General features: G+C 36.6%; 1 protein-coding gene across 1 annotated transcript in view; it reads left to right on the top strand.

The window, feature by feature from the left end:
• The window catches only part of SLC26A4 (solute carrier family 26 member 4), a 52866-nt gene that overhangs the window by 21236 nt on the left and 18022 nt on the right, over nt 1-13608 (top strand). Inside the window, exons 7-12 of the mRNA XM_081146915.1 lie at nt 3892-4044; nt 4159-4241; nt 7182-7329; nt 8249-8362; nt 12084-12161; nt 12293-12388. Coding sequence (XP_081003041.1) covers nt 3892-4044; nt 4159-4241; nt 7182-7329; nt 8249-8362; nt 12084-12161; nt 12293-12388 — 672 coding nt within the window. The remainder of the gene's footprint in view (nt 1-3891; nt 4045-4158; nt 4242-7181; nt 7330-8248; nt 8363-12083; nt 12162-12292; nt 12389-13608) is intronic.

The following is a 13608-nucleotide window of genomic DNA, read 5'->3' as shown; positions in this document are numbered from 1 at the left end:
TCGGCTATTAACAGGGACAAAAGTAACCAGGAAGCACTGGAACAAGGTCAAAAAAAATTTAAACCAAACACAATCATTATGTGACTTGTTTTTTTGAACATTATTTTTGAAGTCTCAGGTTACAATCTGTCATAGAATTTTGCAAGAATTCCTCCCAGCTCAGCCAAGTTGGATGAAGATGTTTCAGTCATCCCTGTGTGATGGTGAATATAAGCTCCCTTTTTTGAGGAGCAAGAATGAGTAGGTTAGAAAATGATTGCATAAGGTTGAATGAGCTACTCAGTATGTGAACAGAGAATTTTGCTTATGACATTACCAATTACAATCATTCCTGAAAGAATCCTTCAACAAATGCAGAGTGGTAGTGGACTCCTCCAAGAAAGACAATAAGATTATAAGATTGTGGAAGATGCTTTCCTTAGAACATAGTTAACACTCCTTTTGTTATAAGGTTGTACTTTGGATTGATCTTTCCCCTCCAAGCCCCCCCCCCCCAAAACCCCAGGAAATAATGAATACAAAAAAAGTGTAGAATGAAATATTGGGAAAGAAAAAAAACAACACATTAATTCACAAATGCCAGAGATGCTGGGTATAGGATGCAGAAAGAATTCACAATTAGTAATATTCTTCATGCTACCATGTAGCTACTCAATTATCTAAGTAAATCGCAGAGTCTATTTAAGAGTAATTGTTTCCTACCATTCACTTTGAATGGTTTGTCTCAATCTACAAAGAAAGACTTTCTTCATGCTTACTAAATTGATGCCCCATTTTTCCCTGACAAGGAGGAAGACCACATTGAAAGTTTTGCTCAGATGGTGAGGGTTTTAAAAGCCACCCTTAAGCTTGATCGGATTCATTACTTTGAATCTATTTAAGGAGGTAAAATTTAAGCCATTATAATAAAGCAAATAACACTTTACTGGTTGATCTATCTATATATACATATAAGTTCTGACAGCAGGAAATGCTTGACTTCAAGGTGTGATTATGAAGGGTCTGTTATATTTACAGAAATAAATTTGGTTCTAAAAGTTAACTGAAAAAGATTTCCTCGTACATAATATTAGGTATAATTTTAGAGTGAGTGAAAAGGAGGGGGGGGGGAAACATTGATGTGTCTCATATGGACTGGTTGCCTTCTGCACACATCCTAACCGGGACAGGAATTGAACCTGCATCCCAAGAAGGTGCCCCTGACTGGGAATTGAACCTTCTACCCTTCGGTGTTCGGGTTGATGCTCTAACCACTGAGAACACTGGCCAGGGCTATTAGGTATAATTTTTTCCTTATGACTGCATCATATACCCAGCTAATGCTAGGTAAGAATGAAGAAATTATCTAAATGAAATGGTCCTAAAATTCTCCAAGCATGTTAGAAAATGTAGTAAAATATTATCTATTATTGAAAAGCTCATTTTTCATTATTTGAATTACTTAGAACACTAGACTGGATATGGAATTATATGTGTATCCATATTTAAACATATTTTAGAAAGTATTTTAATAACTAAATTAGAATTAATTTTCAGTGCTTGCTTTGAGTCTCATTTCTATATCTTTGATCACAATTTGACTACTTTGGTTTATGTGAATGAATTTTATTTCCATGTAGGTTAAACTTTCTATTGCAGAACTTTTCATAAGAGATCCTGAATTAGTACTCAATATATACGCAACCAATATATTCATATGCCTTATTTGATGCAGTGTGTAATATAAACTGATTTGGTTTTTTGGAACTTATATTACATTGTTAATACACCAGAGGTGCTTTTTATTCAAAGGTCTAAGTGAATCTCTTAGGTTAAATAAGAATCTTGTAGTGATCACTTTTGTAAGGGGAAAATGTTTTTATGATTGGGATAATTATTCTGATTGGTTTTAAATCTGAATTTTTCCATCTTGAGTTGAAAATAAACCTTTATAGTATAGACAATTAATCAACATTCTATCTAGCTCATGAATTAATGAGGGTCATTCATCATCAGAAAATTGCTTATGTAAAGGGCCAGAATGCAATACCTTCAGGACTTAGGGCTGTTTACTTCTACGGTAGGTGCTCTAAGTTCTTGAGTTATTGTGTCTGCTTGTTGGTAGTTTCTCCATTTTTTCTTTTTCAATCTATCACTTCCTTCATTTTGTTATTATCAGTGTATCTATTTCTAGAAATTTTTACCGACGCTGGAAAGCAAAGTAAACTTGTTAGCATTGAGTTTAAAGCAAGAGTAAAAATACTCTGAGTGAAAGTCCAGGAGGCTAGCTCCAAGTCAAATGCTTACACTCTAGTTCAGGCACTTAGTGGAATATATTTTGCTTGTACTATAACTTCTCCCCTTGTTCCTTTACTCTTTTTTTTTTTTTAACAGTTTACACAATTATTTAAAATCATTTTTTATTTTCAATTACAATTGACATACATCATTACATTAGTTTCCGGTGTACACCCCAGTGACCACACATTACATAACTCAATAGGTGATCACCTGAATAAATCGTGCACCCATCCAGCACCACACTTAGATATTAGAATATTATTGACTATATTCTCTATGCTGTACTTTACATTGATTTTTATTTTTTTTATTTTTTAGAGAGACTGGGAGGGAGGAAGAGAGGGGGAGAGAGAGAGAGATACATCAATGTGAGAAACACATTTATTGCTTGCCTCCCACACATGCCCTGACCAGGGCCAGGGATCGAACCTGCAACCCAGGTTCGTGCCCCTGACCATGAATTGAACCCTTTACTCTTTGGAGCTTGGGTTGATGCTCTAACCACTTAGAAACACTACCCAGGGCTCCTTTACTCTTGAATGTGTTCCAGAGAGTTGAGGTTGCTGGCAAAATGACTCCTAGCTTACTTAATGTTCATAATACATAATTCCTGTCAGATTGTCAGAATTCTTTTAAGTATAGTTCACCTATAAAAATAAATAAGATACATGTTATAAGCTGTAAGATGCTCCATTCCTCTATCTTCACATAAAAAATATATTTAAAAGGACTCATTTAAAGAAAACTAACCTCCACTGTGAGATTATTTGTCTCAGAGAATTGATGAATGCCTTAAGTCATGCCTTCTTCAGGACTAAAGTTGCTATAACAAAGATATTAGTGTTCTTTCCTGGGATTCTCCCTTGCTAACATCCCTCTATTCCCAGAAACCTTCTATTTACAACAAAAACTAGTTTTTCTTGAGTTGGCTTATCTCTCCACTTGAAAAGAGTTACTTTTATTTAAGTCATCTTAATTCAAGTTTCAACTAAGTACCAAATTAATTTCCAAAAATTTACACTTGACCTATATATATATCAGTTCAATAATTTTCTTTGCCTTAATGAACAGGTCAGTTCACATGCATCTACATATGAAGTATTTTAGGTATTTTATTGTCACCTGTATTATTCAGGTTTAGAAAAGAGCTTTACCTGAAATACTGGCTAATTGGAACTTTTTGGTTTATCAGTTATTAGTCTCAATACTACCATATCAACATGGTAAAAATTAGGTCAGTTAATAGCACCTGTGAAACCACCTTAAGATGCAAACTTTTGAAGTTTTCCTGTGAGTAAAAGCTATTTTTTTTCTTTTAAGAGAACTAATTTTTATTGTAAAAATTACAGCTAGCAAAAGTAAGAAAGTAGAAATCACCCATAGTTTTATCACTCCAAGTAAGTCATCATTAATAACTTGAGATTATATATATATATATATATATATATATATATATATATATATATATATATATATATATATGACTGGATATATTTAATGGTCTTTGTATTAGTCAACATACTTTTATAATTTTACATAAAGTTCGTAAGTGCTATTTGATGATATCATAATTTTTTCATAAGGAAAGTATATAAAATTATTTTTTTACAGACTCTGGTTGACACTTTTCAAAATATTGGTCACACCAATCTTGCTGATTTCATTGCTGGATTACTCACCATTATCATCTGTATGGCAGTTAAGGAATTAAATGATCGCTTTAAACACAAAATCCCAGTCCCTATTCCTATTGAAGTAATTGTGGTAAGTAGAATATGTAATTAGAAAATTCAGCATTAATTAGTTTGAAAATAAAGGAATTGCTAAAACAAATGGATTTTTTTTTTAAAAAAAAACACCTCTTTTGTTTTATTTCAGACAATAATTGCTACTGCCATTTCATATGGAGCCAACCTGGAAAAAAATTACAATGCTGGTATTGTTAAATCCATCCCAAGGGGGTGAGTATGGCATTCCTCTTAAGCAATACTAATATATTAAGTCAGTACTTTCTATTTAAATGAAACCTTTTATTACAAGTTTCATTTCATTGGTGCTCTTTCAATAGTACTATTTGTGTATGATCTTAAAGAAACACCCATTTGTGCAAATTATCAGGTAAACAGTATATATGTAGGTAAAGTTCAATCCATTTGTTTAAAAACAGCCCGAATTATTCTCTCTCTTTGTCCTTCATTTTCTTAAAAAGTGGCAAGACATGTACAGTTACCACCAGTCTCCTGATTTAAACTCATAGGTATAATTACAATATAATATAAATAGAATCATGGATAGTAACTTTTTTTTTTGCACTGAGAACAATCTGCTTAAGGAATTGGGGACACCTGATCTAAATTTACCATTTCCTTTCATCAATCTTAGGTAATGATTATGTCATTTGTTCCTCTAAATAAAATGCATAACCTGCAAAGGGAGTTTTATATATGCTTGGTAGTTCGGTGAATTAGAAAAGTAAAGAACTAAGGTCTTTTGTCCATCTCTGACACTATCTATTTCTGTGGCCCTGGGAGGGTTCTCCTATAAAACAAGGGTAATGACAACTGCTGAAACTTCAACTCGAGTTTGTTGTGAAACGCTAATGAGATCTCTCATAAAATTTGCAGAGTGGACCAAGTGCTTTACACTAAAATTTTATCATATGGCATTTAAAAAGAAGCCCAAATATTTATTAGATTTGTAACATTAACTTACAGCATTTGTGACTAGACTTGCTATTATATAACCACTAAGTACTAGTTCCCCTCCCCCATTAACACTAGCTGAGGGACCTTGTACCAATCTTTGTGTCTCCATGCTCTTAATAGAAACTGCTCGGGCTAGCTGAGTCCCAGTGCTTATTCCATAGGGAACAAGTTGCCTTTTCATTTGCTTAATCTCATGATTTCTTCTAATATCTGTTCAAAAGATATCTGAAAAATTACAACTGGCTACATGTGGCTTAATTAACATACTATCCACTCTAATGTTTCTCCAAACTTACCTTTTTGTAAGAATCACAAGACTTTTGTTAACACAGATTCCTGGTTCCCACCCCAAACCTATTAAATCAGGCTTTCCAGAGGAGGGGCCTCAGAATTAATATTTTTCAAAGGTGCTTCAAGTGATTCTTATGACCAGGTATATTTGGGAAGCTCTATCTTAGAGTATCAACATTTTGATAGTAAATCCTCTGCCGAAAGGAATTAAATAAAAGACACAATGTGGCTACTTCAATTACAGCATTTTCACCAGAACAATTAAGATTATTTGACTAGTTAAAAACAACTACATAAAAACATATTTTAGATCCCTTTTGGTGGACTTCCCAAGATGCAACACTTAGGGGGCGTCCACAAAAAATGCCTTGCCCCATAAATTCATGTTTCATTAATTGATATGGGGAACTCATTTCTGCTGCCCTAAATTATCATTTCCTACCCTATCCAGAGCTTTCCTGGTTGTTCTCCTCCTGAAAATGAATCTCTAGTCTCTTGCGCTTGGGTTTAGTCAAGATGACTCCTCTGACAGACCACCTGTTGTGATTCGTTAGGTAACCTAACCTGCCTGGCCCCAGGACTACAAGCTCCTCCACAAGGCAGTGAGCCCATTTGTCTTAGTCAGCTGTGTCTTCCTAGCATAGTACCTATCTCATAATAGAATCCCAGAAAAGATGTGTTAAAGGAATAAAATACCCAAGCCTATACCATTATAAACAAGCCACAAGAAAGGACTTAGTTGCCTGATCTAATGTGATTGCACAGAAACAAGTCTAAAGACATTAACAAAACTGAAAAAGAAAGGGTGGAATGAAGAGATTGGAAAACAGCAAAAATGATAGAGTGTTAAAGTGAGTATGATGTGAAAACAAGAGGATCAAAGAGAAAAGTCAGGCTGGCCCACCTTTCCATGCAGGCCCCCTTCAATCCTCCAATAAGGGAGTAAAAGTGAGGTCACTGTTGACAATTTCCTTTCATCCTGTTGAGGCTTAATACCTTATGTTAGGATCACTTGGTCCCCAATAAATCCATATAAGAAACTTATGTCTATAAGAATCTTATTTCTACTTTACCACATCCCTCTAATTATAGTGGGGAAATGTAACTTCCTGTTAAAGGAACTTCAGGCATAATGAGATTGGTAGGTGAGATTTTTTTTCTAGGACCTCTGGAATTACACCATATGAGCAGTTATCAAGATCTAGGTCCATGAAGGTCATCAACCAAATTTTTATATTTGGAAACAACCACATGATTATAAACTTGTAGGTTTTTTCTTTATATGGTTTGTAGAATTGCTCTGGTTTTGTAAAACAGTAGTCGTTTGACCCCACCACGATCATTGGGATATGTTAGTCATTATAACCATGAAGCATTCTGATAATTACATAAATTGAATCTTTTTTGAACTCAAGAAGATTTTAAATATTATAGCTCTTAAGATATGGGTTTTCCACATTGTTCTTTTAGCATCTTATATTCTTTGTTTCTTCAGTAAACCTTACATCTCTTCATACAGGGTAAATCTCATTTTATGGCTAGTATATACCTTTTAAATTCAAAGATCTTTATGATGAAATCATATAAGGAGAGACACAAATGTGTGAAAGAGCATGGCATAAGATTGTATGATATTAAAGAACTAACAATGACAGGTTTATTCATGTTAGAGGTACAGATAAGGCAGCATTTGTAAACTCTCAATAGGGGACAAAGAAATCAGCCAATGAGATTACACCAACCTCTGACTAAAAATTATAAAAGAGGATGCTACCACTTATGCTCGTATACTCCTGCCCTCTTGGATCACATATTTTCTTGTCTAATTTGTTGGTAGTTTGATTAGCATTTGGTAAGGTGGGAAAAAAGAATTACAGTCAAGTATTCACAGCACTTTTCCACTAGGTTCTTGCCTCCTGCACTGCCACCTGTGAAGTTATTTTCTGAGATGCTGACTGCATCGTTTTCCATTGCTGTGGTGGCTTATGCTATTGCAGTGTCTGTAGGAAAAGTATACGCCATCAAATATGATTACACCATTGATGGGAACCAGGTATGGTCACCCTTTTGCTGAACTGGTTTTCTACGGCTGAAAGTAAGAAAAATAAATAAATGGGAAAGATTTTGTTGTCTGCTAAAGAAGAGATTGGGTTCATCCACTAGTCCTTATTGAGTTAATTTCCCTCTTATGTGTGCTAATTTGAAATTACTTAAAAATATACACACTGCATCACTTCAGTTGAAGTAATCAGAATGTTGAAAGAGTTAATTCTGTCAGGTCGTAAATATCATTCAAAGTTAACATATTAGGTCAGAATAAGAATTCTTCATGTAATCTCACATCTCCTGGTAAGTTTTTTTAATGGTGGCTATAATATGGCAAATAATGCAACCAATACTTTTAGTAATAGTTGTGGCCACTTTAAATTGAGGTGGTTCACTGTTAATTAATGTACACAGGACAATTTTTATAGGCATCTGATACATTGCCAGGTGAGCTCACAAATCCTCAGTTATGGTATGTTTCTGAAAACACAGCATAGCAATTACAGCAGTTAAATGATTAGTAATCAAGCAGAAGAATAGCTCTCCTAGTCATAATATGCTTCATAGCAAATATTCATCCACAGAAATAACACTTTATGTGAGAGCAGAAAAATGTTTTATGTGAGAGTTATAGTAGATATGCCACTCACCAGGAAATGAAATAAGCATTTTAGCAAAACATCAATTATCATTCCTCATCAACCTTAAAAATGATTGAGAGCAGTGAGGCCTCTTTTAGGCTCTAAGGACCCCAAACTCCTGATGTTTTTCAGGACTCTAAGCACCCTTTATGGCAAAAATTAAATTGGGACTATCAGGCAGGGTGGATTTGGGAGTTGCTTTCTTAATGTTCTTCCTTAAACACTTGGCGAGGGCCTTGAAAAAATTATATTTGTAGCACCATTGTCATTCAATCTCTCCCTTAGGAATTCATTGCCTTTGGGATCAGCAACATCTTCTCCGGGTTTTTCTCTTGTTTTGTGGCTACCACCGCCCTGTCCCGCACTGCTGTCCAGGAGAGCACTGGGGGAAAAACACAGGTAGGGAACTACAGCGTGGTAATATCCATCCACTGCAAATAATGAGTTAGAACCGTAGTTCAAGAAGGCTTGCACAAGAACTGAGCAGAACAATTAGCCTTTGAGGAGAGAGAGATGTGCTTCCTGATCTGATTACACAGGCCGCCTTGTTCACCCCCTCACCAAAAACCTTTTAAACAACAGCAATTGTGGTTTTCTGAGGTAGTAATTTTCAAATCTCTTTGAGTCAGTGCTGGGCTGGCAGATAGTTACACTTACCTGCTTTTCAATAACAATTGACAAAGGACCAGTAAAGAAGAATGCTGATTCTTATCAATGTGTTATCTGGAGATAGAGAGGGCCTAGTAAAAGCACATTCATACTGAGTTATTATATTTTCAGAAAAATTAAAAGCACTTATTTACATTTCCTCTACAAGGATCTGGAACTTCCTCCAGAGGCCTTTGGTCCCACAGAACAACAGTTTGCTAGCCAAGAATATTTTTGTTGAAACATTTTGACATTTCTTCCTAAGATTTTTCCCCCTGAACTTCCTAGTGTAGGTTTAATCTTCCCTTTTTATGTGTTCTTAAGTTGTTGTCTGCACAAGGTCACCTCAAAACCTGCAGCCCAGTTCATCTCTAGACAGCCCCTCCTTTAATTGTCCAGAAAACCAAGGAGTCATTCTCAAAGGCCATCCTTTCCAGTTGAACATGGAGTCAGAGATGCCAAATCTAGTGGTTGGGGCAAGGGCAGGCTCAGGAATTGTGTTTCTGTTATGCCTGGAGGGCTTTCTTCTGCCAGCGCTGAAAGAGCTATTATTTAAGAGTAAAGAGTACATTGAGACTATAAAGGAAAAACAAATCCAAAGTGAATAGTACAACACACACATGCACACTCTCACACACATGCACACTCTCTCTCTCTCACATACACATGCACAGTCTTCAAATAGGGTTTATTAAGGCAGAGACACTATAAATAAGTATAAAAGAATAGCTGAGAAAACTAATGATTCCAATAGTGGCTTGCCCAGGGAGGGCTTTAATTGTGCATATGATGCTCCTTTCCCATTTATAATGGGTCTTTGTGACAGGATTGGAAGAATGGGCCTCTTCTAGTTTCTTGGCTTCTACTGAACAAAAATTGAAGTTTTATCATTTTTATTTGTAAAATTGAGCAAACATTTCTAGCTGTGAGGAAGTAAGTAAAACAAGACAGCCCATACCAGGGAGTATAACCAGAGACCTGCAGTCAAAGGGGAAGAGGTCAGAGGTGATTTCCAAAGCTACACCCCATGTTCAGTGGGCAGCTGTCAGCAGCAAGTTTCTGCTGCTTTCATTTGGGATGGGGCATTGACAAGCTCTCCAGGTCACATGACTGTAAGCAGGTACAGGCAGATCCCCAACTGTTGATGTTCAATGTCCTGCTGTTACCTCCAGATTCAAATGAGACACAGGCTGCCTGCCTAGTAAGAATGCCCATGTAAAATGATTCCTTGGCAGAAGGTTTAGGGATAATGGTGTTTTGGTAAGCTAATACCTTTCTGCCACACACTGGTGTGTGTTACATTTAGAAGTGAAGGATGCCAGGATTTCAGTATTGAAGAATGAAACAAGCATAGAAACGCCTTGATATTTAATTACTGAAATGTATATTAAGTCCTGGGGTTAAAAGTCTAAATGCCTGGACTGAAACCCAGGGACTCATGACCAAATAAACCAGTAAGTCTCATGTTTTCTTTAAAGTTGGAGCCTCAGTTTCAGCATCTATACAATGGGCACAATAATTGTATCCACCTCATTGGGATGTTGTGAGGATTAAATGACCAAATGCTTAAAAAGTCCTGGAACATATGTACTTGTAAATGCTCATGGTTCCAGTCATTAACTCCTCAAGATAAGAACAGTGTCTTAGTACCTATGATACATATTTTATACCTGCCACAGAAAAAGCACCCAGCATATATTTGCTGAATGAATGAACAGAAGAATGAGTGTTAGTGACATTAACTGTTTCAGCACATCTACAGATTGTAGAAGAGCTCAACATTGCGACCTGTTCTGTCCCCCTCATCTGAATCCCTACTGATTCATGAAAAAGGAATTCTAATTACAAACTGTTCTCTGGCTCTGATTACCCTCTCACTTAACAGAATAATGAATTTTCTAGTAATTGAATCTGCTCATAGATACAAAATCTACAGCATTTCCCACAAACCAACCTCAATTAAATTAAGTACAGGTAATGGGCTCCCTCACAAATTTGAATATAGTAACCAAAATAAGTCTTGATCCCCATAATTAGAGGCTTATTGTTATATATACTTGGTGAGTAGGTGGCCACCCACCTGGCATGAGGGGCAGCTGGCTCCAGGCCCTGTCCCCTAATCTCCATATCTCTCACCAATTCACAAAGCCCTACATCCACAGTGAGATGCAAGTGGCTCATGATAGACAATAAATATTGGTTAAGTAACTGCATGAAAAAAAGGGAAAAAAATAAGGGAGGACGGGGGGGATATTAGCCTCTTTGCTTCGGAGATAAGAAAGCTCATCAAGGTGCTGGCACTCTGGAGGTGTGGCGCTGGGCGGTAGCAGGAGGCCTAGGAAAGGGATGTGGGTGCACAAAGGAAACTTTTTAGTGCGTCATACACACGAGACCGCCTCGGCTGACCTAGCCGTCCTCTGAACATGAGTGACCAGTTTGCTAGCTGAAGTGAATGAGTATGACGATGAAATTTACTTAAGTTTTGTACCTGTCTCCTTTAACTCAAACATCTTACACTCGGCAGTACTTGTGCCCAGTGCAGCCCTTCCTGTTGCTTCCTCTCTGATTGCTTTGCTTCTGGTTCCCTGTCTCCTTTTCTCCTTTGTTTCAGAGCTTCTAGTCTTCACCTCGGCCATGCCCCAGCTGAACAGAGAATTCATTGGTCATCTGATTAAACCAGAGAATAGTCCCCACCCCCTCAGCCTTTCTCCTAACTATTTATGGATCTTAGGAGAGATTTTTTTTGCCAGCAAAGGTAAAGTTTCTGAAGCTTTCTTTACCCTGCTATTGCCCATCATCACTTGGGCTACCAGGTTGCAAAGTTCTGAGCCTGCATCTGGGGAACTGTTAGAGGAAGCAGGAGACATGGCCCCACTTCTCAGTAGGCTCATGTGGCATGTTGAGTTTGCAATAAGACTGGCAAATTTATTTTGTCTGAGACTTTGGTAGCAAAGATGTGCTACAAGTACAAAGTGTTATCAGAACTGTTGTTACGGCTGCTAATTCAATAATGCAGGAGAATCAGTAAATTCCCTAAGAACTTACTTCCCTAAAACAGTACCATGATCTGTTGTTGGGGAGGAGGGATGATCCATGATTCTTGGTAGGGCAAATAATTAATTAGAAGTTTGGCCTCCTGAATTGACATCCAAACTAGAGGTCTCATATATCCAGATGAAATCCAGATCAAACTAGCTTTCCTTTAGCAGACTTAGTCTCCACATTTTCTTTAATTTCTCTGCTATAGCTACTACATATATGGTTTCCATTTTTCTTCATTTTTTTGTGTGTGTTTTTTTTTAAGTTTTAGCAAGTAATTCTTATTTCTCTCAACAGTATCTAGCAGAAGGGGGGAGGTCAGGAAGCATCAAGTGCACCTGTGAACGGGCTCTCTGATGCACACACCCAGCACGCTGGGAGGCGTGAGGGAGAAGGAAGAACTCTGTTCATGGGAGCTGTGTGTCTCTTTCAGATTGCCGGCATCATCTCGGCTGGGGTTGTGATGATTGCCATAGTTGCCTTGGGGAAGCTGCTGGAGCCCCTGCAGAAGGTATAACTCTGCTTCTCAGCACATTGATTGCATACTTTCTCTGCCACCAGAGAAATAACAGGAGATTTATAAATCATCGCATGGAAAACCATTCCTCTCAATAACACAGCCTTCCCTTTCTCTCTTGGCAGTCGGTCTTGGCAGCTGTTGTAATTGCCAACCTGAAAGGGATGTTTATGCAGGTGTGTGACGTTCCTCGTCTATGGAGGCAGAACAAGATTGACGCTGTAAGTCACCCATTTTTCTCTCAAATAAGATTGGGTTCTTAAATAAAAAATAGAAAAAGATTTGGTTCTTATTTGCTTCCTGCCATCATTATGTTCCCTTTTTTCCTAAATCTTGCATTTTGGGAGCCCAAGGGCAGAAATTAAACATGTGTAGATAAGCCAAAGTTTTGAAGTCTTCCATGTGAACTGTATTGATGAAGGTCTTGTATCTCTGGGAAGATCCATTTTCGGCAAGAATCCCATAGAGCTCATTCATATACTGTTTGCCTTCTAAGGCCCAAAGACAAACTAACAAACAAACAAACAACAAAAAAACCACACATCTAATTTAGAAGGAAAAACAAAACACAAAGCAAAGTGAAAACAAAGTAAAAATACAAAAACCCATGCTGATTATAATTCTGACCAAAGTAACCTTTACAACTGTTCTGAGGAGTGATAAAAACTAGAAACTAAATCCTTTAGAGTTACGTTCTAATTTAAACCAGAACAGATGAAAGGAATGAGAAAACGTCCTATATATTGATACAGAAAGATCTCCAAAACAAATTAAGTAAAAAAATGACCAGTGCTGAATAGAAGTGTGTATAATACACTAAAAGATGAAAGAATGAAACATTCATTGTAGTCACATTTACTTGTATTTATAAAAAGACATGCTGGTGAAAAGTGTGCATGTGTATAGTTATGTTCACACACACACAGACACTCAGAGAGAGAAATAAAAAGATATAAATAAGGAGGGAAGATAGGAATGAGTGAAGAGGGGAGAGAGCTGCAAGCAAGGTTTATGTTGTACACCCTTTTTATATTAATTCCATTTTGAACATGTTAATATATTACCTATTCAAAAATTAAATAAAAAATATTTAAATAGGACAGTTGGTCTATATTGGGAATGCAAATTTCTGCTTCCACTTAAATATGAAATGAACTTAGAATATTTTTTAAAAGCTGTACAATTGACCCTTGAACAATGTGAGGGTTGGGCCACTGACCCCCTGCACAGTCAAAATTCCACATATAACTTTTGACTCGACAAAAACTTAACTACTAATAGCTTACTGTTGAACAGCATTACCAATAACATAAATAGTTGATTAATACATATTTTGTATGCTATATGTTTTATATATGCATCCTTACAATAAAGTAAGCTAGAGAAAAGAAAATGTTATGAATAAAATCATAAGGAAAATAAATTTACAGTTCTTACTGAA

This window comes from Miniopterus schreibersii (genome assembly GCF_964146895.1).
Source record: "Miniopterus schreibersii genome assembly, chromosome: 9".
Lineage (NCBI taxonomy): Eukaryota > Metazoa > Chordata > Mammalia > Chiroptera > Miniopteridae > Miniopterus > Miniopterus schreibersii.
Note: the sequence above shows the minus strand (reverse complement) of the source record. Positions and strands in the feature narration are given on the sequence as shown.